Below are 27041 nucleotides of genomic sequence, written 5' to 3' on the forward strand. Positions count from 1 at the left end.
TAGTTACAATATACATTATTTTTAGAGCTTGAAATCCATTATTTTTTGCAATCATAATGATTATGTTCAAGATGATCGATTTGATAGTTTTCTATTGCTAGAAATACATTATGTAAGTTTTGAGGTGAGGCTTATCTTTGTTCCCACTAGACTTGGGCCTTTTTCAATCTTTTCCCACAAAATTAAGAGGGGGCCTAACTTGTATAAAAGAAAAAGTTTATATAAAGGTGAGGCCTTAAACAATCAAATTAAGGCGTATTAAAAAAATTCACTAGAAGAGGCTGTTTCAATCCTCAAAAATCCTCAAATCAATCATCTTGACATCAAGGTATATGAATGTGCATTGCATTCTTTAATACATTTTTTGGATCATCAATTATCAATATGTTTAAGTATTCATAGATCTGCTCAATCTACACTAGTTTTAAAGCTTTTAAATTTTATAATTAGATATAAAAATAGATTTTCACATTATTACAAAAATTTTTAGTATTGAAATAACATCATTTGACACTATCTTAAGGTGCGCCTTAATTTGATTGTTTAGGACCTGAGCCTACAAACTAAACCCACATACAAAAAGGCGGCAAAATAAGCAAACTTTCCGCGGAAGCCCGATGATCATTTGTGGTTCATTCAAACGCGCCATTCTTTCCTTTGAGGGCTTATTCATGGCTGATTAGTTCGGTTTATTGAAGAAATGGCAGAAATGGAGGCAAAAGGGGAGGAACAAGATCGGCCATGGCAATCATACAACACAGTCTACACCAATGCAAAAGCTGGTAATTTTTCTCCTCGATTACCTCTGCACTTGAGCAATTTTCAGCGAAGGCTTTTTCTGGTCGCTTGGGTACTCTAGTCTAGGGTTTTATCAGAATTGTCTCATAAACCTAGGCTTTTCCTGCTTCTTGTATTATTTTTGTCGTTTTTTTTTTGGTAAATTTTATAAATTTAAGAAGTTTGCGTTTAAAATTTATAGGGATGGATGGAGTTGATAAGGAGAGAGTGCAAAAGATAGTCTATGAGATGAGCAAAGGATCAAAATATTTTGAAAATGAGAAAAGAAAGGAGGCTTCTATTCAGCAAAGAGTGGATAGTATGCGTTCTCATTGTGAAAATCTGACAAAGGATGAACTGTCACATTTTGAAAAGGTATAATTCATGAATTTTACGTTATTCAAAAGTCTCAATATCTTAGCTATTAATGGTTTTCATTTGATTTCTACTTATAGAAGTTCGATATTGGGTTATTGTTGATCTCTATCTAATTTGCCGTGAAAGCCATTTCTTTGATTCATCATAATCCTTTTTGCCTCCCATTTTTTTTATTTTTAGTTGATATGTAAATAATACAAGTGGAATATATATTGGTAGCTCACAGGATTTAGATTACTTGAATTGAATGCCATGCTTAAATTACTTGTTAATATAGTTTATCAAACCAAGGCCCTCTTGTCTCCTGCTAATGTTCTATAATTATTATCAAGTTTTTAACTAGGGCTATGGCTGGGCTTGCATGATAGCATGTCTTCAAGGGATTTGGTAGGCGTGGGGTGAAAGATTTCCTCTGGCTACTAGTCTAACTCAACCCTTCTCCTTTCTCATTGAGCTTGGGACCAGCAATATCTTCAATGGATCAAAAATTTGATATGTTATGTCTTTGAAAATGATAAGATGGTTAAATGGATTTTATGTTGCTCATTTGTGTAATATTTCTTGGAGCCACTCCTTGAAATACTATTGAATGGACCCCTTGAAATTTTTAGAAAGAATAAACTTTCTTGCATTTGTTTTGTGTCGAGAATTTGGTGCTTCAAATTTCATAAAGGCAATAAGAAGCACAATTCAATAGTATCCATTTTTAATCAAATAATTATTTACTAGCTCAAATAAAACCCATTTGAACTGACCATAATGAAACCCATTGAATTGACCATAATTGCCGGTGATTTTTATTCTTGTAGGGGAGTGCCTTGCTGGTCATGTATTCATTAAAGATGCTATCTTCATCTGATTGACTAAACTTCTCTCTCGACTAATATTTTGTGAAATAGGCTAGCGCTTAATATTGGGTATATGACTGTTAAGTTTAACCTGTGTAGAATCTGATGAGCATCTCATAAGTCCTTCTCATCGTTTGTGGCTCAATGAGGCAATTTGAGTCAATTGGACGAAGAATTGGATGTTTTGCTTCTGTTAGAATGGCTAGATGTTTTGATCCTTCCCCTGATATAGTGGACGATGGGTGTTTTTTGTACATTTAATGATGTCTAACTAGTACTGTGGAATCATAGATTGCTGACAAAAGAGTTTTGGAGTTGGAAGCTACTCGTAACCTATCAAGGATTTGGATGCATGTTGATATGGATGCTTTCTATGCAGCCGTTGAGATGCTAGAAAATCCCTCCTTAAGGGGGAAGCCATTGGCAGTTGGTAGTATGTCTATGATCTGCACGGCTAATTATGAGGTGAGTGATCTCTGCTGTTTATCTATAAATAACAATAGTGGGATTGCTACTGCATTTGTATGGCTCTTTAATTGGCTTGCCTAAAGTGATTGAGAGGAAGCCTTGAAAATATGATAGTTGCCTACTATACTTTGATATGTGACAAAATCATTGATGGGTCAATGTGCATTTTTTCTTAGGCTCGGAGATTTGGGGTTCGAGCTGCAATGCCTGGTTTTATTGCTCGGAAATTGTGCCCAGAGTTGTCTTTTGTTCCTCCCGATTTCAAGAAGTATCAATTTTATAGCGACTTAGCAAGAAAAGGTTATTTCAGATCTTGACCTTTATTTTCTGGGACTCAAGGAATCAAAAGTCCTCTTTATACTTAAATATGGTGTTTGTTTCTGTAGTTTTCCAGAGATATGATCCTCATTTCATTGCAACTAGTTTGGATGAAGCATACCTTGATGTCACCGTGATTTGTAAAGAACAGGGCATGGATGGCAGAGAAGTAAGTTAGAGAATTTGGTTATTTTGAAACTATAGATTCTTGCTTTAACATTTTCATTTATTTATTTATTTTCAAGGTTGCTGAGGAGCTTTGTGATGGGGTTTACAAGGAGACAGGTCTCACATGCAGTGCTGGGGTGGCACCAAATCGCTTGCTTGCAAAGGTTATATTAGCTACCTTGTTTGTGTGAAATACTACCATTATGGTGAACATGGAGAATAATTACATATATAAAAAAAAGGATAATAATTTGGGGGATTTTTAATTCTATAAACTTGAATGCATTAGCCTCATATGTGGACATGTTGGCCCTGTTTGGACGTCACAACCCCATCCCAGTCTTATCTTTAACTGCCTCTAACAGTATTCGTCAAAATAGGCAATCATTTCCATATAGATGGCCCTGGCATTGTCCTTGTTTTTTGGCAAATAACTATATATATATATATATATATAGTCTGTTGTTGCTTGTGACGAATAAGTCGGGGTTTGTTACCTGAACAAGTACATATGAATAGTGGTCTGCCAAACTGGAAAGCCATTATTTTGGGGCAATCTTAAGGTTTTTTTATCCCTAACTTGAAAAATCGAGATGTTCAAACAGGGTCTTTCTATGTAAATTTTGTGTATCATAATGTCTCTTAGACGTATTACTTTCCTTTATGAGAGTTCGCTGTTGTGACTTTAATCATTTTGCCTTCTATCCTATGTATTTTGTGTGCCAAGATTTGTAACGTATGTGCAGGTACAGTCCAATTACCCTTACCTCTTGTATTTCAGGTGTGCTCAGATATCAATAAACCTAATGGACAGTTTGTTCTTCAAAATGATCGGATGGCTGTCATGACATTTATATCATCTCTTCCAATACGCAAGGTAATCCTTTACTGCTTGGTATTCGAGTCATGTTTAGTTTCTAATATTTTTTTTGAAACTGTTAACTGTTTTTTGGCTAAGGGAAAAGAAAGGGTAGAATTGCAAAGAGTATGCTAAGGGACCCACAAGACGGATGCCCAATACAAAAACCCCTAGCGGTCCAAGAAAAGGTATCAATCCCCCTAAGGTTTCTCAAAAAATGCTATACATTTGGATCTGTGAATACAAGTATTCAAAAAGTCGGGGGTTGCGATCACAATAAGTAGCAAAATAGGTTCCCCTAGGATGCTTTCATCTGTGAGGCACCCTCCCTAGTGAGAGAGTCGGCTGCCACATTAGCCACCCTACAAATGTGAAAGATTTCGTTGGATATGTTCTCCAGTCTCCAGGGACAAGGTGAGGCTAGAGGCCCACGAGAGAACATTTCTAGAGTTCCCCTCAACAACCGGTTTAGTGTTCCAGGTTGGGTTAAAATTTCAGAAGCCTTCAAGTAGGGTAATGCCTTTGCCGTATTAGAATCGGCATGGCCAATAGACCGCAATAACAGAAGAGGATGGTGTCATATGAGTCTCGAAAGAGGCCTCCGATGCCCGGAGGACTTGGGTTGCCTAAGGAGCAACTGTCAAAATTTTACTTGGTCTAGCCTTTCTCTGGTGACCTCCAAATGGAGGTGCAAGGCCTATGGTGGGGCCTAAGGCAAAGACAAGCGGGGCAGTCTTGGTAAAATTCTGAGTAAGAGAAGTGGGATAAGCGTTTGTTGTTTTACGGCCATGAGATTATGAGGGACTCGGATTAACTCGATCGAGGACCTTTCGCCCTGAAAATTCTGGAATTTCTTTCCATCCATTAGATTTGAACTATTGCTCCCACAGCTGCCCTCCAGAGGAGTGTACTCAACTTATGCCATGGCTGGTCTAAAAGAGATGAGGAATGGATTGAGGCATAACCCAAGGGCAGTTAAACAACTGTAGGGAATAGCCCCATAATGAGGTGGCGACCTCACAATGCAGGAACAAGTGAGCATTAGTCTTTTCTTCTGAGGAGCTCATGGCACATCTGTTAGCAATCAGGATTCCTCTTTGTTGAAGCTGGTTGATTTTGAGGGCCCTTTCGGCTATTGTAATCCAGCTGAAAACTTGAATTTGGGAGGGGGGAGGATTTCCTCCCAAGCTTTGGCTACAATGGATGTAGCTTATTGAGAAGGGGTGCTGGCATTTTGGATGGCTCTATAGAAAAAGGAAACCGAGAAGGTCCCGATGGGGGACGGCGACCAGATCAGCTTGTCTGGCCCAGAGAGTGGGAGAAAGATAGAGTTAAGGAGGGAGGCGAGGGTTAGGAAGTTTGGGACCTCTTCATCCATCTAAGGCCTTCTGAAGTTGGGATTCCACACTCTAGCGGAATTTGTGAGTTCAAACACCTATCCAACTGATGCCAGAGGGTCCCTAGCTAGGAGGAAGAGATTGGGAAATCTCTCCTTGAGAGGGGAGTGGCCTATCCATAGGTCATTCCAGAAGAGGACCCTATTTCCCTCTCGGGGTCTGAAGCAAATGTTAGCCTTAAATGGGTTAAGGCTTTGGATGATTGGTCTCGAAATACCTGAGGCGTTGTTGTTGGCTCTTTCCCTAGGGAGCCACTCTGAGTTTCTGCAGTGGTATTTGTTTCTAACCACATATTGCCAAAGGTGGTTCAATTGGGTGGCAAAGCGCCACCACCATTTCCTAAGGAGGCCAAGTTGTTAGCTGTAAGAGAGCGGATGCCTAGCCCTCCCTGAGATTTGGGAGAACAAACTTTAGCCCAGGAAATGAGAAGGAACTTATGTCCTTCTCCAGCCCAGAGAAAATTCCTCATTAGCTGTTCAAGTCGAGCTACCACTGAAGAGGGTATGTGGAAGAGGGACTTCTGAAAAATGCGGATGTTGGACAAGGTGGCCTTGATGAGAGTGACCCGACTGGCTGAGGAGAGGAAGCAACCCCTCCACGTAACAGTCTACTTTGCAACCCCATCAACTGGCAAAATGGTCAATCACAAGAGGATCAACCGCAGGTCCTATGATTTTAGTTTGTCCATATCTACTCTGACACCAATGGCCATTTCAAAGCATTTAAGGAACAAAGCAGTGTGTTTGTCTGGTGGAGAGAGGTGTTGCATGAAGGTGTCGTTTGCCTATTGGAGATTGGGGATTTTAGGTCCATTGTTGCCTGTTTTGAAGCCCTTTAGCAAGCCATGGTTATATAGGCCTGAGATGGATCTACTGAAGACCTCAGCAACTATTGGAAATAAGATAGATGATTGGGGAGTCTCCCTGCCTCAGACCCCTGAAAGAGGGGAAAAAGCCTCTGGGTCAACCGTTTATTAGGATGGAGAAGGGATAGGAAATGCACCCTCGCATCCAAGCCCTCCAGTTTTGGCCGAAGTCCATTATGAGTAAAGTAGCATCGAGAATTTCCCAATCTTCATTGTCATGAGCCTTTCCCAATCGAGCTTTATGACTACCCCAACATTCTTGGGGAGATGTCTATAGTGGATGCATTTGTGAGCCACCAAGGCGCCCATCGAGAATTTGGAGGTCCTTAAAGAATGAACCCTGAGATGGGGAAATGACCCAACTAAGTACCTCCCTTAGCTTGGTGGGAACATTGGATAGGATTTTATGTGTAGAGTATATGAGGCTAATTGGGCGGAACTCTTTGAGTTCTTCTTCCCCACAAATATTGGGAATGAGGGCAATGAATGTGGCATTCATAGCCTTGTGGATGGTACCCCTAGAGTGTGGAATTCATTGAAGAAGGCTAAAAGATCTGGTTTGAGTACATCCCTGAAGGATTTGAATAACAAGATGGGGAACCCGACGAGTCCAGGGGCATGGTCATGGCCAAGGTTTCTAACCGCCCTAACGATTTCTTCTTCAGAGAAGGGATGTTCTAACCATGCGGCCTTTTTGGGGGGGATTAGAAATTCAAACTAGCCAAGGTGGGTCTAGGACCTGAGTGCGCCTGGAAGAGAGAAGTAGCCTATAAAGGCTTGGTCTAGGGTGCTGTTTCCCCTTTAAGTTGGGAGACAGTGTTGTCTCTCCTCCTGCAATTTGCAGTCTTATGGAAAAAGGCAGTGTTGTAGTCTCCATATTTGAGCCCATTAACCCTAGATCTTTATGACCATTAGATTTCTTCTTTGCGGAGGAGCTCTAAGGTTCCTCTCACAAGTGGTGAGCGTGCGGTTCTCTTTGGTGGAGTCCAAAAGGTTGATTGAATGGAGGAGAGATTCCTTCTAGGTGAAGATGTTTAGCCCATTCTTTGAGGTTAGCTTTGAGGAGTTGTAGTTTTTGTTTTAGGTCAAAGCCATCCCATCCTTGAACCTGGTAAGAATAGGAATTCCATCAAGAGGGGATAAGGTTTGAAATGTTTGGCTCCTCTAGCCGGGCAATTCCGAAACGGAAGGGTTTTGGGTCACAAGGGGCCAGAGAGAAGTCCAGGGGAATGGGTCGATGGTCAAAGGTAGGTTTCAGCAAGTTGAAGGAGTGGGAACCAGGGAAGCTCACATCCCATTCAAGGGAGGTGAGGAATCTACCAATTTTGGAAAGGGTAGGTTCTATTGAATGGCTGGACCATGTGAATTCATTCCCCTACAGGGGAATGTCGAGTAGCTGGTTTCTTGCCATAAAGTCTGAGAAATCCATCATTTGTGAGGTTATTCTAGAACGCGAGTTCCTCTCGTGTGACCACTTCGGCACGTCCTATGCACGAGATGGGAGGGGGATGTGAAGCTAGGAAATCAAGTTCTTTTCTAAAAAATGGCCTTAAAGTGTTTGAGTTGGGACCGTAAGCTGTGGTAAATTTCCACAGCGAGTTGTCAGAGATTCTTAAGAATGGTCACAGTAAAATCTCCCACATGAGAGGAAGAGAGGGAGTTGAGGGTGGGATCGCAGATGACCTAGATGCCCCTGGAAGCACTTCGTGCTTCCAATGCCCTCCCACTGGCAGGTACAAGAACCCCATACTGGTCTGATGAGGGGGAGAGGCAACTTGGTCTCTATCGTGGCAAGCACTGCAGGGGAGAGTTGAGCTGAGAGATCTTGAACATTGCAACGTTTTAAGGGGTCGCCAAGTCCCCTGATATTCCAAACTAGGAGTTTCATGGACTGGGAGTGGAAGCAGAGGCTCGTCTAGGCGAGCGCTGGGGTTGAGATGAGGTCAAGGGACAGGGAGGGCTGGGGGGTCAGAATGGTCGGGTCTGCTGTAATTTATACCAAAAGTGAGCTTGGCGAGCCCACTCTGTGCTTTGGCATTGACCTTGAGTTTGGTCCTGGCATCTGTAGAGACAAAGGCTTCGATGGCCTCCTTGTGACCGTCGCAGTCGAAACTCATAATCTTCAGAACTTGGAGTATGTCCCCCTATTTGTTTTCCATGTTGTCCACAAACTTAGAGTCCACTAAAGGGGAGAGGGAGTGTGGGGGCTGGCCAATGGTGAGGTGGAAGGTTGGGGGATAGAGAACCTTGGGATGGTTGACGAAGAGGCCACATGCATACCCATATGTGCATGTACCATAATAACTTAGCCTGAGCCTTTCTCTGGTTCCACTGCCATCGTGGTGCCTGATTGGCTTGCCGTTTTCTTGTATTCTATGATCTCTTTTATAGATAAGGGTGAAAGGCTGTTAGTGCTGGATATTCATGGTCCTTCTTTCTTCCAAGAATCAACTAATTATAGTTAATATGTTACATGATTGGTTTGGAAGCATAAGTTCCTATGTTTATGGAGTGTGGCACTACACTCTATGTGGTTGTTTAATACATTGGTTGATCAACATAAAAGACCGGCTGCATGCAATAAAGTACTGGAAAAACATGCACATTTCTGAACATCATTTAGAGTTCAACTATCCACTATATCTGCCAAAATCTTGGAAAGAGAGTATACTTCGTGATAACTTTGAATTTGAATGATGTAACTAAGTATAGCGGGAATTGTTTTGTGTTATCACATATAAGCTATAAAGAATTTCCATGATACAACAGATTGGTGGTATTGGGAAGGTGACTGAACAAATTCTGAAGAATGTTCTTGGAATCACTACTTGTGAGGAGTTGCAGCAAAAGCGTGGCTATATTTATGCGCTGTTTCCTCAATGTTCTGCAGGTTTGTATATATTGTTTTGATATTCTCATGCCCTATCTAAAGTTTATAAGGTGCAGTAGAACTACGTATATGTGAAAATAATGCTCAAGCTTACATAGAAGAATGCAGGATTCATGCCTTTATAGTGTTTGATTAGCTGGTTACTGAGATTGGAATATTGGATAAGTAAAAGGTAGTTCTGGGCTCTATTGAATGCTCTATGGTTTTACTGTATCAGGGTGTAAAAAGCTAGGATCAAGATATGCATTTATTCAATTGCTCCTAGTGTGAGTTACCTGTGATTCCCCTGATCTTGACCTCTGACATGAATTTCTGCATTTCTTTTATGCATCAATTCCTCGAAAAAAATCTTTATAAACAAAATCAGCAACTGGGAAGATAAACCATTTGGTTGGGGTTCAATTGATTATTTTCCTTGGAGAAAACACTCATTTCAGTTTTGATGTTAGTACATGCACGATCAGTGCAATAAACCTGTGGTTGAGGTTATAAATGCTGCTTCTCTGCTCAAGAGCATCACGTTAGTGTGACAACTCCAGGAAAAAATTTGACATCCACTGGGGGCCTTGTTCTCTTGAAGTTTCCTCGTAGGGAAGCCGTCTTCTTTCATTAGTAAAATGTTTTATTGATTAATAGATGAGGCATCCAAAGATTTCCATTCCCACACTAATCAAATCATCTACATTTTTCTGACATAGGCATTCCCTGAAAAACTCACAATTCCATGCACCTTCCATGTGCTTCCCTTTCTGTGGCACTCTGCTCTTTGCAGTCAATTCTTTGCTACAGAAGCCATTGAATAGGAGGTAATCATCCGACCTCCTCTTTCTATCAAATCTATCCCTCTAGAATCTGCACCAAATATCCATTGACCATGGTAAAATGACTGCTTGTTTGAAATTTAAGAATTTACTTGTATATACGTGCAAATAAGATCATCTTTTGCAAATGAGAGTTACCAAAATTAGTTAATTGCTTTGCAAGGAATGTGTTAAGGTGGTCCTTATCTTAATGCAAAAGATTTGGCCTCAAGGCACAACCCTTTTGGTAATGTGCCTTGAAGCACACTCCAAAGCCATGGGTGAGGTATCCCTCACAATTCAGTTGCTGGTCTTTAGAGCATTGCGTGCATGTGCATGCTTGTGAGGGACGAGGAAGGGACTCTATGCATGTGTTTATCGTGAGATGTTTCTTTATCGTGATGGCTTTTTGTTACTTTGGAAGAACTACATTTGCATTTCTACCTTGCATTAAGTGTCACATATCAATAAAGTCCAGCCTTATTGTCCAACTTTTTGCCTGACTATCCTTTTCTAATGACGGAATGATACTTCTATTGGTAAACAATCCTAGTTGATTCATTTATTGTAATATTTTGTTCATCGTGATTCTATGAATTGCTGCAACAGTGGTTTATGTTTTTATCAAGTCCCATTCTTGCATATTTCCGAAACTTTCTGGTATTCTTGCTTTTTCAATTAAGAAAGCACTTAAATGTTTTGTTGCCAGATTTTTTCCTCTCTGTGGGGCTGGGTTTAGGAAAAACAGGAACCCCTCAGTATGTGCCCCGGAAGAGTATGAGCAGTGAACGGACATTTTCAGCTACTAGCGATGAGACACTGCTTTTCCATAAATTGGGTAATCACATTTTTCTGTTTCTAGTATTTGCCCCTTTTCTATTTTGTTTGAGATCATATCTTATAAGCTTCTTATTTCAGAAGATATTGCGGAAACATTATCAAATGACATGAAGAAGGATGACCTTTATGGGCGGACATTGACCCTCAAAATAAAGACTTCAACCTTTGAGGTCCTCTAGATTTACTTTGCATCCATGCCCTTGGATTCACTATGTTTTCTCACTTTCCTCGCATACATTGGCAAATCTGCAGGTTCGAACTAGAGCAGTTTCTTTGCAGCGGTATGTTAATTCAAAGGAAGACATCTTATGTCATGCTTCCAAGTTGTTGAAGGCAGAGCTTCCTGGTTCCCTGAGGTTAATTGGTATGATCCATATCGGGTCCAGAATTCTTGTTGTAAAGAATTGATTTTCTATGTTGGGAAAGAAATGTTGCGCAAGTTTGTCTGTTCTAGTCACTATAAATGGCATGATACCTGATCATTCCTCCAAAATATTCAAGTGCGATACTGTTGTCATTTTATTTTATTTTTAATTTTCTCTTATGGCAGTTTAAATGGTTATGGATCTTGAAGGATACCATGTGAGGGGATCTACATGTTGGTAAATAGTCGACGTTTGTTGGAGCTGTATCTTCCTATGCGAGATGATTCATTTGGATAAACTTTGCTGATTTAAATTTTAACTTGGCTGTTTTATTTTTTCTTATTCATGGAGAAGTTTTTACCTTTTCTTTTTCTTTTTCTTTGGTTAAACCTATCCTCATTTGAATAACAGGCATCTCAATGGTGCCATTTTCGAACATCCTGACTTTCATAGTGTATGATCGTACTCTTTGTGTATGTTTTGGCTCTACAGTTTGTAATACTTGGAGTTATGGTCGGGGCCCAGACTATTAGCTCCATTGAGTAGAGTCTTATGCCTTTGATCAGGGGTTTACTACAGTTCACTGTTTTTGCTGTTGCTTAAAGCAAGTGGAGGTTTTGGATGTGTTGGTGCACAGATAATATGAAAAGTGGATAGGGCTACCAGCATTAACCTAGAATATGGCATACTCATTGGGGCTCAATGGCAGAAGTGAACATTGTCAAAAAGTGGCAGTGTCATTAAACCAATTAGACTCTTCAGCTTTGTTTTTTTTTGCCTTTCAAAGATTGTCTTCATTGCTTCATAATCACATTGGATGCTTTGCTAGACAATTTAAAGAAATCACTTGAGATATATCAGACTGCAAATATGTTGCCTGCTGATCCCAAAAAGTTTAGGCTGATAGTATTGTCCATGGTGAAGTTTGCCCATTTTCATTGGTTGCTTGCTGTTGACCTCCCACCATCACCATTCACCTATAAACTAACCTACTTACATTGTCAAATCTAAAACCTCTGATACTACTACTCATAAATTAGACAATTTTAAATAAGCTCCTGCTCTTTAATTAGTTGCAATGTGTCGATCAAAGCACATTTACTGAATAACGTAAAGATTAAGAGTAGTGATAAACATATACTAGGTTTGTGTGTTTCACCACAATGTGTAGCTCCATCCAGAGGCCATTTGTATTTAGGATTCCCTTATTATTCTTAAGAAAACTGCACGATGGTAATCACAAAAACTAGAAGGCCTCAATCTTCCAAGGTTTCCCTTTAGCATTCTATACGCCCAATACCCTATTTTACATGGATTCTTTTATTTGGGCACCATATCCGTATCAGACACTTCTTGAGACACATACTGGAATAGTTTCTTCTGGATTCTCCGTCTTTACGAACCATTAATTACATCAGTTTTTAGACCTGATCGTCCTTTTTGTTCGAATAGACACGTGAACTTTGACAATGTCTATAGAACCTTGAAACTATCTAATGATTCAGCCAATTACGGTATAATTGGTTATTTCCTGCTACTCCATGAAAGGGAATATTAGTAAAACATTATCACATTTGGTTCTCTTCATAATTTAGCCGTTTCACCGAATCATCTTCTTTCATGGCACAAGGAATCTAACACTCTGTGCCCATGTCAGACACTGACACACTAGTCATGTCCATGCAACATAAATACCCATTCTGTAGGTCTATGCAACTACTGTTCCTAAGAAAGACTTAATTTTTAAAGGAAAGACAATGTTTTGATTATTTAGAAGGTCTATTTACAAATTTTATACCACATTGGAGCCTGCCCAAAACCTTATTTTGTGGATAACATGTTAAAAATCACATGACATTTTGGTGACAGGATGTCTACCTCCAGTTCCTATCTTCCATTCATCATCTCCTAACCTAGAAAATAAAGGAATATCATTGTTGATATCATTTGTTGAGAAACTGAACCTACTTTTCTGAAGTGACATTCCCTTTTTTTCTTCCTTTACTAGTGCTAAATTTATGCCTTCGACTGATACAAATTGGGGAGAGTGATTCTTTGACTAAGATCCATGTTACCTCATTTGGAGTCCAGAGCAAGCTTTGGAGTCCCTCTGCAGTGGACATTGATTTTGTTTTTGCATTGCTATTATGGAAGGGCTACAAAAGAATTTTTATAATTGCCTGGCTGGGTTGATCAAATAGAAGTTCCTGCTTGGAAATGTTCTCTCAGACCTGATTGATTTGAAGTTTACGGTCCATGTATTGCAATATCTGATTCAATGTGATTTTTGTCAGGCCTGCGTATGTCCCAGTTCAATGATGATAGAATTGGACGTGGTGTACCTATCCAAAGAACTCTCGAAGAAATATTCAATTCAGTAGATTCTTCTTCTTCAATGACTCTGGGTTCGAATAGGGAAAATATCAATGCAGTGATTGGTTGCCATGAGCTCAATGCTAATGTTCTTAATGATAGTTTTGTAGATGACCATGGAAGCTGCCTCTCAAATGCAACTCTTCATAGTGAACCAGGGAACATTCGCAGTTCTGGAGACCTGCCTGATTTCAATCACCTACACGAGTTGGAACATTATGGAGATGGCTTGCTGGACAACTTCAAAATAGAGAGAAACGAGAGTTCTTCGGACCAGGTTCACAGTCATCTCTAACTTTGACTACTTATTAACTTGTGTGGCTCTGAGCTCTTGTAACCTCTTTGCATATAAAGATGGTCTTTACGAGATTAATCTTCGAGATATTTAAATTTTTTTAAGGAGTTTATGAAGTAAAACTATTGTCTACAGTTGGACCTTAATGGAGTAGATTTCTCTATATTTTCTCTTTACCTGTATATCTTTCTATATTTGCTTTATCAGATCTGAATAAATTAGTGTTTTCTTCTTTTTCTTCTTCAGTTATTCTGTATTTAAGATTCCCAACTAACTGAGTTAAAGCCTGACTTCTTAAATGATTTGGAAACTTCTTTGGATATCTGGTTGTGATTTGAGTTTTTCTTAATTGGAACTGAACAATTGGATCTTAATATTTCATGCAGCACTTGGAATCCACCAATCAATCAGAATCAAATAGCATGACCAGCCTTTTCATTGAGGAGCCTTTTTGCTGGATTGATGATTATAGATGTTCATTGTGTGGTGTTGAATTGCCCCCTGATTTCCTTGAGGAGAGGCAAGAACACTCCGATTACCATCTAGCCGCAATGATCCAAAGGGAGGAATCTGGACACTTTCCAGAGAAAACCATTCAAAAGAAGAGGTCCTAACGTCCACACACCCCCCTTCTCTCCCTCCCTCCCTTCCCCACCCCCCACCCTCCCTCTCTCTCTCTCTCTCTCTCTCTCTCTCTCTCTCTCTCTCTCTCTCATGTGCTCATTAAAGATTATTCAAGCATAAGGTTATTTTGCTTTTATCTGAATCTCTGATCTGCTATGTAACCAGGCTCATGTATCAGCCACGTGGAGTGAGAGAAAGTATGCGGAAGAAGTCAAAGCATTGTAAGGGAGATGGAAGGTATCTTCCTATTGATGTATTCTTCACCAGAGGCAAACAATCATTATCATCATCATCCGAGCCTCATCACACCTATTTGGGGTCGGCTAAGTAAATTTTGTTCGGCCTTCAAGCTTCATGAAAAAATGTGGCAAAGTTTTACGTAGGCTTCCCTATCTATCACAACCCTCTTTTACTAGAGGTAAACAATACATGTAGTATAATCTCTTATTTGTTACAATGCATATAAATTGAGTTGCATTCTTTTCTTTTGTGTGATATTTATTTGGATTCCATGTACAGTCTTGTGTTTGTTGTTGTAACCTTAGTTGTTCTTAAAGAGTATTTGGAGTTGTTCCAAGAAAATTTTCTCTAACACTAGTCATTTGTAATTTAATTATTGGAAAAGTATTATGATGTATCAGGGGACTTATTGAGCTGCATGCACTGATGCATCAAAAGTCCGTTTTTAAGATGGATTGCAAAGAAAGGTGCCTTTACCAGTTTCAAAAAAGAAAGGTGCCTCTATCAAAAACTAAAATGAGTGGTGCAAAACAAGAAAAAAAAAATACCAACTTTAAAATTTATTTATTTATGTTTTCAGATTTGGTTTAGATTATCACCCTAAAATTTGGATCCAAGTCCATCTCTATGATGGATTTTGGAGGGGTTGCATGTAAATAGATGAGTCGACTAATTCACCAAAACTGTGTCCCTTAGTTATCATTTATTAGAAAACAATAAAGAAACAATAGATTTTAAGAATCTATGTTGGCTACATTTTATCTCGGATAATAGTTTTGCAGGCCTTGATTCCTTTTGCACTTTATCTAAATATGCTCTATCTATATCATCATCGTCATTAGATCCTTATCTCAACTATTTGGGGTTGGTTATATAATCTTGTTCCGCCATTCTTCTCTATCAAAGTGCCATACCCTCAGAAAGACCGTAAGTTCGTATATCTTTTCTCACTGTTTCTATCCATGTCCTTCTGGGCCTTTCTCTTGCCTTTTTAGGGCCTTCTATTGGAGCGAAATCACACCTCTTAACACCCAAGTCTACTTTCCCTCATCTTATTGTCTATTGAAGCCACATCTACGTTTCCTAAAATGTTGGGCACAAATTGCTGGCTAAACTATTTATTGGCTATTGTTGCCTGATTGAAGACTATGGACTCTTTTCCATTGTTTGCTTTTGTCATCGGAAATAACATTCTCTCTCTGTCAATATCATGATCAAAGGTGTTGTTTTTTCCTCTTTGGTTGATATCAAAGAGTGCACTTCGTTCCTAACGCTGTGGAAAGGATCAAAATTCATGAATTGTCAGAAACAATAAGTGTTGTAGCAAATAGTTCGATACATTGAAGAGTTGGGTCCTTTGATCTCTCTCTATTTATGTGGCATTTGCATGCAAGGTTTGCTGCCAGGGTCCTAGTGTTGTTTCTGTTAATCTTGTACAATGTGTATTTCATGTCTTGGGGAAGTTATGCTTTGTTTGAATTTAACTACACTTACGGTAATCTTTATAATTTGGCCACATCTTTCTCGATGGAATCTTAACTGAAGCCTTTTTCTCATTCAGATATTCGCTACTTAGGTTCTAAGATGATCTTGGAGCCTGTCTGTGGCATCTAGGGTTTCTACGGCTCTTTTGACATTGCACCTCATTTAGTTTTTGTTATTTGTTCAAAGGTCAAAAATGCATTGCCTATTGTTTTGTAGTGTACTATATACAATCCTCTTCTTGGATATATTGAGTTTATTCTTTTCCCTTTCAATGGGTTCCTCTCACCACTGTAGTGATAGGAATTTGCCTCTCACCACTGTAGTGATAGGAATTTGCCTCTCACCGCTGTAGTGATAGGAATTTGTAAAGTTCCAAATTTCTTCTTCGATTTTAGGGTTGTCTGTCAAAATGGTATTCAAGATTACTTATTTGGCAACCAAACGATTTGCTCTATATTGATTTAAAATGGCCCATTCAGCCACATGTCAAAACTATTGATTCAAAACAAGTAGTACTTCTTTGATGAATCGTCTTTGGGGGTACTTTAGTTCTTGCTTAGGGGCCACAGAGTTTCTATCACCTGGTTAAATAGGATGCTTGAAATTTATAGAAAGTGTACTTGTCATCTAAATTAGTAATCTCTCAAGTGTTTGGATATCCTTGCGACTCTTTATGATGAATCAAAATAGAAAAATATGCAATTATTTTTTATTTTATTATTTCTCCCTTTGTGTTATGTCACTTGATAGGCCTGAGCCTTCAATGAACTTGATTTTACTTAAAATTTTGTCCAACAATGTTCATATATATTTCTCATGGATTCTAGGGATTAAGACCTCAGAAGCGTGACTTTTAGGCTGTAGAGATGTTTCTGGCAAGACACTGTTGAAAGCCCTCGTGGCTACAAAAGAAACACCATTTTTTCCCCCTATCCTTGACAAAGTGGATTATCTTCACGGGTATGACAGTTTAAGACTACATTTTTTCAAGATTGCTCATGAAGTTATCTAACGATATTTGTTGGATAAGACTGCGAAGAAGCCCAAACCAGGTCTAAGCTTTTGCTAAACTCATGCCATAAGACATTCATTGCCTTCTTTGGCGACTAAATGCATCCAGATGGTGCACTTGGTTCAAGCGATGGTGCACTTGGTTCAAGATTGTTCATAAGGTACCTAAAGATATTTGTTGGATATGACTACCAAGAAGTCCAAACTGAGCCTAAGCTTTTGCGAAACTCATAGCAGAAGACATTCATTGCTTTCTTTGGTGAATTAATGCATCCAAATAGTGCACTTGGTTCTTGTAGCATGTTTCAATGGCCCTTTTGATTCTTTGGTGACTTAATGCATCCAAATAGAGCACTTGGTTCTTGCAGCATGTTTCGATCACGATTTCTGTTGCAGAGAATTGTGATATCCTAGTTCCTAGCTACTAGTTAAAGAACATAGGCATGTTATAACATGTCTACATTTTAGATATGGGTCATACAAATGTTGTGTTGCACCTGGCACATTTATTGCTTACTATGGTGATTGTACTTTCTTGATGATAGTTGGACAGCACTCCTTATAGGTTGTTAGTATTACTGGCCTACTTTGGCTATGTATTAGGTGAATAAGTTTCCTGTTATCAAGAATCCTACTCAGGTAACTGAAAGCCATATCATGGAAGTGATGGGCATGGAAAAGGACAAAAGTACTACTTGATGGCTAGACGCATTTCCAAAACAAAAACATGTACTTTTTTTCTGTCTTATATCACTTAACAAAATGCAAGTAGTAAATGAACACGTGGAAAGTACTTGTATTTTTTAAAACATTAATTTTGCTGAGAAATGAAATGGTAGTAGTTTAATAATCTCATAAGATGAGATAGATACAGATTTTTGACTGCCAATGCGTTCTAGGATCTTTTGATGAGTATGGAATTTGAATGTGTGATCAAGAGAAGGTGACATCTCTTTGTTCTATTTAGAAAACACTCAGTAAAACACTTGTAGGAAAATTTTCAAATGAAAAGATAAAAAAAAAAAAAATCTTATTCTGGGAGAAGAAGATATGACTGAGGTGCCCAGTATCCATAGATGAGGGATGTCTTTTGCCCCGGTAGCAGTTTATGTGGAAGATTGGTTCCGGTGGTGAAAGAACTGCTTGAATTCACCAATCCCGCCTTCTTTTACATCCTCCCTCGCATTTTCTGAAGCAGTTTTCGCAAAAGCCTTCTTCAACTTTCTCATCATACCTCGTCCAAAGCTCTCCTTCTCTCTCTTCTCCCTAGAAAAGCTATTCAGTTCTTCCTCCACAACTCGAAAACTTACTGATTTTCCAGAAGCTAAATCTTCTCTCTTTGCCTCCTCAAGTTCCTTCTTCAACCCAAAGAGGTCCCTCTCTAAGCTTTCAATCCTCGAGAATGTATTGTCCATAGATACCTTAAGATGATTTGCTTCTCGTAAGGCAGTGTCTCGTTTTAATATCTCACCGAGTGTTGAGCTTTGCTGACAAAAAATCATAGCATTTGGTCCAGTTAGCTGTCTGTTCTTCACTTGCTTCGCAAACAAGGCCTGGATTACGAAGCGTAACGGCATTTTCGGGTTTTTTACAGTGTGAACAAGTGCTTCTGTTGAAAGGAAGTTACAGTTGAGGAGTCCAGTGAGCTGGCTCTTCTCATCTAATGTCATTTCTGCATGTTCCTGCAAGAATTATTTTGGTAAATTATTGGCTGTTTTCCCCTTTAGTGGCCATACATTTAAATTTTTCCACTTGATTCAAGTATTTTTCGAGCAAATCTATTAAGCCTTTTTAACTTTTCTAGCCAAGTAACGAGATTTGTACACTGATTCAGCCCCCAAAAAAAAAATAACGAGATTTCTTTGACTTAAATAAACCGTTATTGTAGCAAATTTGTTGGGTTTTCTCTAACTTTGCAGCTTAAATTCTTGGCTCTAAAATGTCTTCTTACCCTCCTAAATGAGAAAAATCCGAGACCTTTTCTTTGGTTTTCTCATGCAAAAGTGAGATCACTAATGGTATAATAGGCCTGTGATGTCAAGGGGGTTGATGGGAGGCGAGACCTTAAGATTGTGTAAACACACTGCCCTCCGTTGCATCTGTTGATTAGGCACAATCATGAGGTAGTACAATTATCCCTCCTGTGGATTGTAAGGTTGTAGTCCGTTTCAGGTGTATTGACACTTTTGTTTTAAGTCTTTAAGAATTTATGGAGTGGAAAGGTTTAAGTCCTGGGTGCTGATCAGTTGGAATGACATTCCAACCCTGAAATTATAGATATGCTTCCCTTCCCTCCATCTAATGGTGGACAAGAACGAGATCAGTTTGTTCCGTCATTCCGAAAAGGATGATATTCTCTTTTAAGTTAGTTGGCCTCTTGGCTGAAATGGTTAGGAGCAAGGACCCAGGTCCAAACATGGCTGTTCTTTGATAGAACAACAGCCGAGTTACTGGTAATGGATCCCATTTGCTACAGTGTCTAAGGGGAACAGGTGCATTGAATAGAACGGCGGTTTGGGATTTACACACAAAAGCGGCACTAATATTGTAATAACTGGCATCAAATACAAAACATAATAACTGATATGATTTCCTTCCTAAAAACATACATTAATTTTAATATTTTACCTTATTTTTGCCAAATTTCGGATACCTTATCCTTTCCGTTTTCTTTTTTCTGGTTTTAGGCCAATGTTCCGAATATAATGGTTATTACCTCTGTGAAGCAGATATGGCCCCCTCATTGTACCGTCCATTATTTCTCTTTTCCGAACCTTGGTTGGGACATTTTCCTTTTTGGTAATTACAGGCTACAATGGCTGCATTGCGTCCAAGGTCTCATGCCAACTTCCCCACCGAAGGCAATGATTATGAAGGAAAGTGATCCTATGGGACCTGATCCTACATGAAACATGTAAAACTATGACCTCCATCAGTGGCCTATTGCAGATGGTGGAGGTGATCCATAACTCCATCAAAGGTCTAGCGTTTTGTCCATCATGTGGAGTTAGAAGCCATCTCTAGCATCGATGGCAGGCCATAGAAAATGCAGATCAAGGTCCTACATATTTCACAAAACGGGACCGTGTTTAATTGCGCAGCTTGAAACAAACATAACCCGAGATAGGATTTAGGTTTTGGCTAAACTAGTGAGACATTGCAATACTAGGTATCAATTTCGAATCCTACCATGGAACTACCCAAACAAAAGGAAGAGAAGTTACCTCAAGATAAGCATCAATGAGTCGATAAACTCCATCATGGCTCCCGCTCATACACCTCTGCACAGATACCATGATCCCCCTGAACATGTCCAATGGCAACTTAACCATGTCTGCCACCCACCTGGCAGACACCACCCAAGGCTCCATTGGATATTCTTTCATGTCCTCTCTTTTCCTGTGATATACCCATCGGATCTCTCTAGGAATTAGCAAAGCTTCTATGCACCTGCTAACTAGGAATGCTTGAGTCTCTGACTCAGGAAGCATTGCCAATGACTTGTACAGGATAACCTCAGCAGCTTCCTTGTTTTCGGCCACCGCTTGTGTGAAGTAAACCTCGCTTCTCCTAAGGAGGTTTTGGACTTCATATTCCTCTGTCATCTCCAGGATCCCGGCAGCACATCTTAGAGGTGCTATGTTCTCTGGGGTGAAGATGGCATCGGAGCCATAGCAAAATTTGGCAACCATGTCAAATGTTTCAGCAGTGATATTGGTGTCATCTAAGTTTATGTCATTGGACTCTTGAAGACGCTGTTTAAAGTAACCGCTTCGTGATGTGAGTGGACGCTGTGAGAGGATAAAAAATGGAAAAACTTAAAAATAGAAATAGATAAGCTGTTATGAGGTGCTAAATATTCTAAAGTCTTAGTGATTCTTTGAAACTATAAATTTTATTGCTGTTCCAAAGTGTTTTTCCTTCAAAACAGCTAAAGCATAAGGAACTTATTTTGAGTTCTGGTTCAGTCCAGAAAATCTTGTAAATTGTTTATCTAGAAAAAGTTATGGCATCAAGTTCGTTTCCAAGACACAATGAATCAATTAAGGTTTTTGTAGTCAAATTCCTTTTTCCTCATTCCATGTTAGAATACCCGTTCACTCGGAACTCATATGCATCCATTACCACTTCCTCTAGGCGAGCCCATGCTTTTGGGCTGCTCAATCACACTCATAACAGTTTATGAAATGATAATTGTACCATATCATATAGAAACTACACTGTCCATTTTCGAAAGGGACTGCTACAAGAAAAAAAACCAAGCTGATAACCAGGGATACTGCCCTTACTTGTAATGGCACCATTATCCATGACCATCCTTAGCTTAAATGTAAGGTTCAGATGTCCCTAAATATATGGTATACAATATCAAACGTGGGATATCTGCAAAATGGCTTGCAAAATCGAATCTCATGAAAAATATAGGTTATTCTCTCAACCAAATTGCTCGAGGCCGATTCAGGTTTCATCAACGAACTTCAGGCTGCAAGTGGGTGGGCCCAGCCTCGCCCGTTATCTATAGGCATGACCCTGGCCCATTATGGCCAGCACAATGCACCTCATTTTTATAAATGAAAAGAGAATAATTAAAATTTTCTTTTTAGACGGTTCAATTTAGTTTTTTTAACATAATCTATTTTAAATTTTAAATTCCATTCTTTTTTCAGATTCAAGATCTTGGAAGTTGGATGGGTTTATTGGCCTATGAAATTTTAGATTCAAGACTGTTCAATTTAGTTCCATTCTTTTTGGCATATTAAAGTAAATAAATAGCATAGGCATCGATCTCTAATTACACTGTGAAGGATAAATGTTCGGTTCTTGACTCGAACCGTGACATCAGTGCGATGTGTGGTAACCCTTCGCCTGTTAAGAAAGGAACACCAAGGATTAGGATGGAAGTAAATTTCAAGAAACTAAATAGTGAAACTGAAATAAAGGACCATCAATTTAAAAGTAACAAAAAAGGAAATTTAAGAGAAGAAATATTAAATTCAAACTTTATAAAGTCTGGATAAAATATTAGTAATTTGTGAGTTTCCAAATTTTCATGATACTTCTACACATAACTTCCATTTGTTCTGCTTTTAAGATTTATTATTGTTTTAAACTTTGAAAATTGTCATTCAGTTTTTCTAATATCGATAAAAGCAAATATTTTTAATTGCTCCTCACTAAAGATTCTCGCAGAAATAGTTATGTGGAGCCAAAATGCGTTTAAATGGAACGACCATTGTCATTTGGTGTTTACTTTCTTGGGAAAATTCGAAATTTAAGTGGGATGCTTTGTTATGATGTTCCTTTCAAAAGTCTTACCTTTTCTTTTTCTTTTTTTTTTAATGGTAACGATAAAGGGAGTAGAGTTCCAAAGGAGCCAAAATCCCTATACAACGAGAGTGGCTGAAATAGAGAAAAAATCAGTAGACAAAACCAAGATTTCCAAAACACAACAAAACTTTAAACCTCGAAGACCTTACACCACCAAACCACCAATTGCTTAAGAATCCTCACTAACCACATAAAACAACTTCGAAAGTCCTCTCGTCCTCTTCAATTCCTTAACCCAAACTTGGCTTCTCACGCCACTTTTGTCAAGCACCATCCCTTCAACCATAAGTACACAAGCTGGGGTTGGGGCAACACAAAACCAACTTTCGATGGCCAGAACCAGAGGCATCCCGAAGCGTGTTAGTACAAACAGTGACTGGAAAGTGGGGTTTGTAAGGTTGGGCAAGAGTGAAGTGGGTAGGATAAGGTGAAAGGGAGGAAAGTAAAGTGAGAGGCAATAGTAGAAAATCAGGAAAACCAAGTAGTCAAGGAGGAATCAGACACAGATACCCGATCTAGGAAACAGCCACAAATAAAGGAGGTCAGACTTCGGAAAGGAGTAATAATTCTCATGACAACTAGGCCAGCCCCATCTTAGGCATTAACCTAAAGTGGCCTAAAGAGGGGAATTTGTTGCTCATCAAAAAACCTAGAGACCCAAGAAAACCTACACAGGGTGTCATACTCCCAGATGAAGGGTAGATTCCATATGCATAACGTTCCTATATATTTTCTTTCCTTTGTGTGGGCCTAGAAGTTGCTTGTTTGTCTTATGGGCATTTGCTTTCCTAACTCAAATATGCCACATATATTGTTTTTCTAGTTCGTTGGCTGACGGTTTGGAAATTTCATTTATTTGACCATTTGTTGACCAAATATTGTTTATGTTCTTCATCTTGTCGGTCGATTTTTCCATTCTCCTGATTTTGTTCACTTGACAAGTTCTTTACGCATTATTCATTTGGAGACATGCTTGATTATGTTCTTTTGTTCTTGCCATCTTTTACTCTTGAGATTTGTATTTGTACTAACTCTAATTTTGGAGGTGTTAATTCCGATTGGAAGTCTACTATAGGATTTTGTATTTTTTTCTTGTTGACTCCGTGCTTTTTTGGAAGAGCAAGTAACAAAAATGTATTGCCCAGTCCATTATTAAAGCCAAGTATCGAGCCATGGCTCAAATGATGACTAAGATTGTCTGGCTTTGCTAGTTCTAAGCTAACTTGGTCGTGGAGCTTTCTACTTTTACTCCCTTATTTTACAATAACAAAAGTATGATTTATATTGCTAAGAACCTAGAGTTCTGGAGCAAAACAAGAACATTGCAATAAATTTTCATTTTGTTTGACATAAATACTTAGCAGGGACAATATCATTTATGTACAACTTGTTGACTTCTTTATGAAGTCTTATAATGCTCATTGTTTTTCAGGCCTTGTTTCCAAACTCAATACAAAAAATTTATTCTTCTTCCACAACTAGGATGCCATGTCTCTCTCTCTTGGAGACCCATTACTTTCTTCGAGATCCTTTCCGATGATCCCAAAGCGGTGACGCAAAAGGGATGAGTATTATGTGTTCCTTGATCCACTTATATAGAGATCACTAGAGTTTCTTTATTGCTCCCCAAAAATGCTTATTTTTTAATTTATTGTAATATTCTTAATCTTTTGAGAAAAACATAAGAATGGTGATTTTGGCTATTACCAAACCTAATACAAAATGACCCCGTCTCAATTAAATTCGAATAAGTTATTTTTTCAAGTGAAATCCTACACTTTTTTTTTTGGGTGGGAAAAGTGGGGATTTTTGGACCAGTATCATACAGGGATGATCATAATTGGACCAGCTACCGATCTACCACTGGTTGGGTTGGTTTTTAAAATAATAAAGAAAGATAAGGATAATAATTTTAAAATATTAAATATAGCTCGAAAAGGGAAAGAGAAAGCCCACAAGGATACGATTGGAAGTATTGAGAAAATATATAGGGACATATGATCTCACTAATGATACAGCCTTAGATAGAGCAGAATGACGAAACATGATTTGTGTAGCTGATTCCAAATAATTGGAAAAAAACTCTGACAATAATTAAATATATTATAATAAAGTTGGCTAAATTTAGTTTTATTGATCAATCCGGTCAAGAGTTGTTGGCCCGACCAACCTAAATCGGTCACGCATTTGTTTTGGCAGGCTTTCAAATAAATTCCAATTTTTCTTTGGACAAAATGACTTGTTAAAATATTAGCTGGCAGTCCAACCAATTGGGCTAGTCAATCTAGTCTAGTTTTGATAACATTTTGTTTTTATTTTTATTTTTATCGCTAAATGAAGTCTGAATAAACGTAATATTAAATTTACCTTATTTGTATTTGAAAGTAGCTAAATTTGCCATTTTAGATACTTGTACAAGATCTGCAAACGGATTTAGTAGGTTTTAAGCACCATCGTGGTGGATGTGTTATATCTATACCATTGGAAAGCGATACAAATCTAACAGATCCATGGCAGTTCTTGCCACTACAGACCTAACAGATTCATAGCAGTGGCATTGCACATATAAAAATAAAGGTGGTGGAAAATAAGTCTCGGCATAATATTAGAAAAATTTACGTATTTTTAAATTTTTTTAAAATAAGAAGATATTTTTATAAACAATGTATACAATGAGACCATTTACCTTTGGTACAAGTAGGACACAATTAAATTTGACCATTGGATGTAAAATTGGGTGGCCGCATTTCTTTCGTTAACTAAACTCAAAGTTCAAAAACTATTTTCTTAAACTTTATGACCTACCTGAGCTATCCAATTTCACATTAAATAGTTGTAAGTAATTGTGAACCTTTTGTAGTTGAGATAAATGGTATCATTATATACAATCCCTACATTTAATAATATACCTCCAGTTTTGCCCTATTCTAAAGGGGTAACGGAAACCTCTTTAGAAATGGAAATTGCTTGTGAAACCGGATTGAAAACCTTTTACAAAACCTCCCCGGAAATCGGTTTTGAATGTGAAGGCCTCATATACATAGTACATACATGTCAAGCATGATCATCTCTCTAACCTCCATTAGAGCTTCAGGCTACCAAACATGATAAAGGTTTAGGGACTCATGCTTTGTTTTTAAAGCCTCACATACAACACCATCTCTTTCCTAAGTAACTCGAATGCCAAAATTTCCCTGCAATCTCATGTTCTTTAATAGAAAAAGTATTGCGTGAGTCAGCGGGTGCAAGAGCCCGTTAACTCACAAACATCTGCAGGTTACAGAGCACCAAGAAATATCAAAAAAATATTTTTTTTAATGTTTAAATTTTTTATTTTATTTGCATATTCATGATCGTCGTGACTAGATAATGAATCTATAAAAAAAAAAAAAAAAAAAAAAAAAAGAAAAAAAAAAATTAGATAAAAAAAAAAACATATCTAAAATAGAAATTTAAAAGGGGCCGCATGTGTATATATGAGTAGGCCGACTCATAGAAACCCCATCCTTTTAAATAAAACCAAGTCTCTCTCAATTTTAAACTCAAGAAACCCCAATGCATGAGCCATGCATCAGCACTTGGGCTATACTCTCTCACCCCCATAGCGACAAGAAACCCTTTGGCAAGGAACAATGGTTTAGCAGTTGGGCCATTCTCTCTCTCTCACACACACACACACACGCACACAGAGACAGTGATAGAGAGGGAAAGTGAAGGTGTATAGAGTCATTACCATGTGTTGACAGTAGATTTGATTATGCCTGTTGTGAGATCATTATTTTCATCCATTTCTTGCTCCACTTCATCCACCATTTGCATTGGGACTCTTCTCTCCTCCATTTCCTTTCTTTGAGGATGGCCTTCTCTGCTTGTGGAAGTACTTCCATATAATGCAGAGAGAGAGAGAGACATTCATTGCACCTGTGCAAAGCCATTAATGCACTCTCTATCTTTGTATTCTCTTTTGGGGATTTAAATTTTTGAGTGCCCTTTGGACATTTTTTTTATGAAATGACCAACATGTCCTCCACTTAAGGTAAGGTTTTTTTTTTTTTTTGGTTAGAAATTTGACAGTGCATGATTCTAATCCTGGATTTCTTTTGTAGAATTTGTTGTACCTTTTTTTGAAAAATTAAGGGTACATAATTCATGTAAAAAGTTTGTTAAACCACAAAGGAAGTGGAAACTAAAATGACCAAAACTTTGGCTTAACAATTTTTAGGTTGGATTTCTAAACAATAAGTTGATGTTCGATGATGTACAGGGCTGGTTGGATACTTGGAAATACATTTTCATAAATGTATTTTTAGGGGACATGACACATTTATGGCTTTTGGATTGAAATGTTGGGAGTGAAATGGATTTCCTCTCGAAATTGTTTTCTTCGTTTAAGATGAAAATAAAAAAAAAATATGTATCATTGTCTTTACCCTCGGAAATTTATTTTCAGCTAAATTTCCTAGTTATAGAGACATCTACTTTATAAAATATAACTAATTCTACATAAACACCCCCACGAATTAGAGAGAGAAACTATATCAAATTTTATATTTTATAGAGAGAAAGTATCTTAAAATTTTGGAGAGAGAAACTATATTTAATTTTAGAGAAGGAAACTATCGAAATCTTTTAGAAGGAAATTATCTCAAAGTTTTTATAGAGAGAAACTATTTCAAATTATAAGTTTTAGAGAGAAAACGACTTAAAATTTT

The 27041-nt window shown here is 38.3% G+C and overlaps 2 protein-coding genes across 29 annotated transcripts; one reads left to right on the top strand and one right to left on the bottom strand.

The window, feature by feature from the left end:
- The first annotated feature begins 606 nt into the window (after nt 1-606).
- On the top strand, nt 607-24071 carry LOC18430883 (DNA/RNA polymerases superfamily protein). Of its 25 annotated transcripts, none has more exons than XR_016045268.1 (17): nt 607-782; nt 980-1152; nt 2295-2468; nt 2648-2771; nt 2858-2958; nt 3035-3121; nt 3739-3834; nt 8848-8968; nt 9186-9234; nt 9667-9774; nt 10478-10606; nt 10687-10778; nt 10861-10972; nt 13268-13623; nt 14028-14248; nt 14431-14683; nt 23762-24071. XR_016045268.1 is itself a non-coding variant. In XM_088852810.1 (15 exons), exons 8-15 carry the CDS (start codon nt 3945-3947, stop codon nt 14594-14596), a joined length of 1257 nt encoding a protein of 418 aa, XP_088708936.1. In that variant the 5' UTR covers nt 607-782; nt 980-1152; nt 2295-2468; nt 2648-2771; nt 2858-2958; nt 3035-3121; nt 3739-3834; nt 3916-3944; the 3' UTR covers nt 14597-14847. The 25 variants fall into 25 exon arrangements, 11 of the variants coding, with proteins under 11 accessions (XP_088708936.1, XP_088708937.1, XP_088708933.1 ...); XR_016045267.1 differs by lacking the exon at nt 23762-24071 and adding an exon at nt 16818-17574; XR_016045272.1 differs by lacking the exons at nt 9186-9234; nt 23762-24071 and adding an exon at nt 16818-17574.
- On the bottom strand, nt 17877-26186 carry LOC18430882 (BTB/POZ domain-containing protein At3g49900). Of its 4 annotated transcripts, XR_016045276.1 has the most exons (5): nt 26063-26186; nt 21798-21867; nt 20226-20792; nt 19718-20062; nt 17877-18683 (listed from the first exon to the last, which is right to left on the bottom strand). XR_016045276.1 is itself a non-coding variant. In XM_088852813.1 (4 exons), the coding sequence occupies exons 1-4, from the start codon at nt 26167-26169 to the stop codon at nt 18108-18110; spliced, it is 1284 nt and encodes a 427-aa protein (XP_088708939.1). In that variant the 5' UTR covers nt 26170-26186; the 3' UTR covers nt 17877-18107. The 4 variants fall into 4 exon arrangements, 3 of the variants coding, with proteins under 3 accessions (XP_088708939.1, XP_020520886.1, XP_088708940.1); XM_088852813.1 differs by lacking the exon at nt 19718-20062 and having other exon boundaries at nt 20226-20756; XM_020665227.2 differs by lacking the exon at nt 19718-20062.
- Nucleotides 26187-27041: the final 855 nt, after the last annotated feature.

This window comes from Amborella trichopoda, chromosome 12 (assembly GCF_054954075.1).
Source record: "Amborella trichopoda isolate Santa Cruz 75 chromosome 12, AtrichopodaSantaCruz75HAP2 v2.0, whole genome shotgun sequence".
Lineage (NCBI taxonomy): Eukaryota > Viridiplantae > Streptophyta > Magnoliopsida > Amborellales > Amborellaceae > Amborella > Amborella trichopoda.

Excerpts from the sequence above, each read along its gene's own strand:
- LOC18430883 (XM_011623824.3), top strand. The coding sequence starts at position 701 with ATGGCAGAAATGGAGGCAAAAGGGGAGGAACAAGATCGGCCATGGCAA. Across the intron at positions 783-979 it reads CTACACCAATGCAAAAGCTG|GGATGGATGGAGTTGATAAG; the intron begins GTAATTTTTCTC and ends TAAAATTTATAG. Across the intron at positions 14,249-14,430 it reads AAAACCATTCAAAAGAAGAG|GCTCATGTATCAGCCACGTG; the intron begins GTCCTAACGTCC and ends CTATGTAACCAG.
- LOC18430882 (XM_020665227.2), bottom strand. The coding sequence starts at position 26,169 with ATGGAGGAGAGAAGAGTCCCAATGCAAATGGTGGATGAAGTGGAGCAA. Across the intron at positions 20,793-21,797 it reads GAACATTTATCCTTCACAGT|CGTCCACTCACATCACGAAG; the intron begins GTAATTAGAGAT and ends ATCCTCTCACAG. Across the intron at positions 18,684-20,225 it reads TCATTGATGCTTATCTTGAG|GAACATGCAGAAATGACATT; the intron begins GTAACTTCTCTT and ends TAATTCTTGCAG.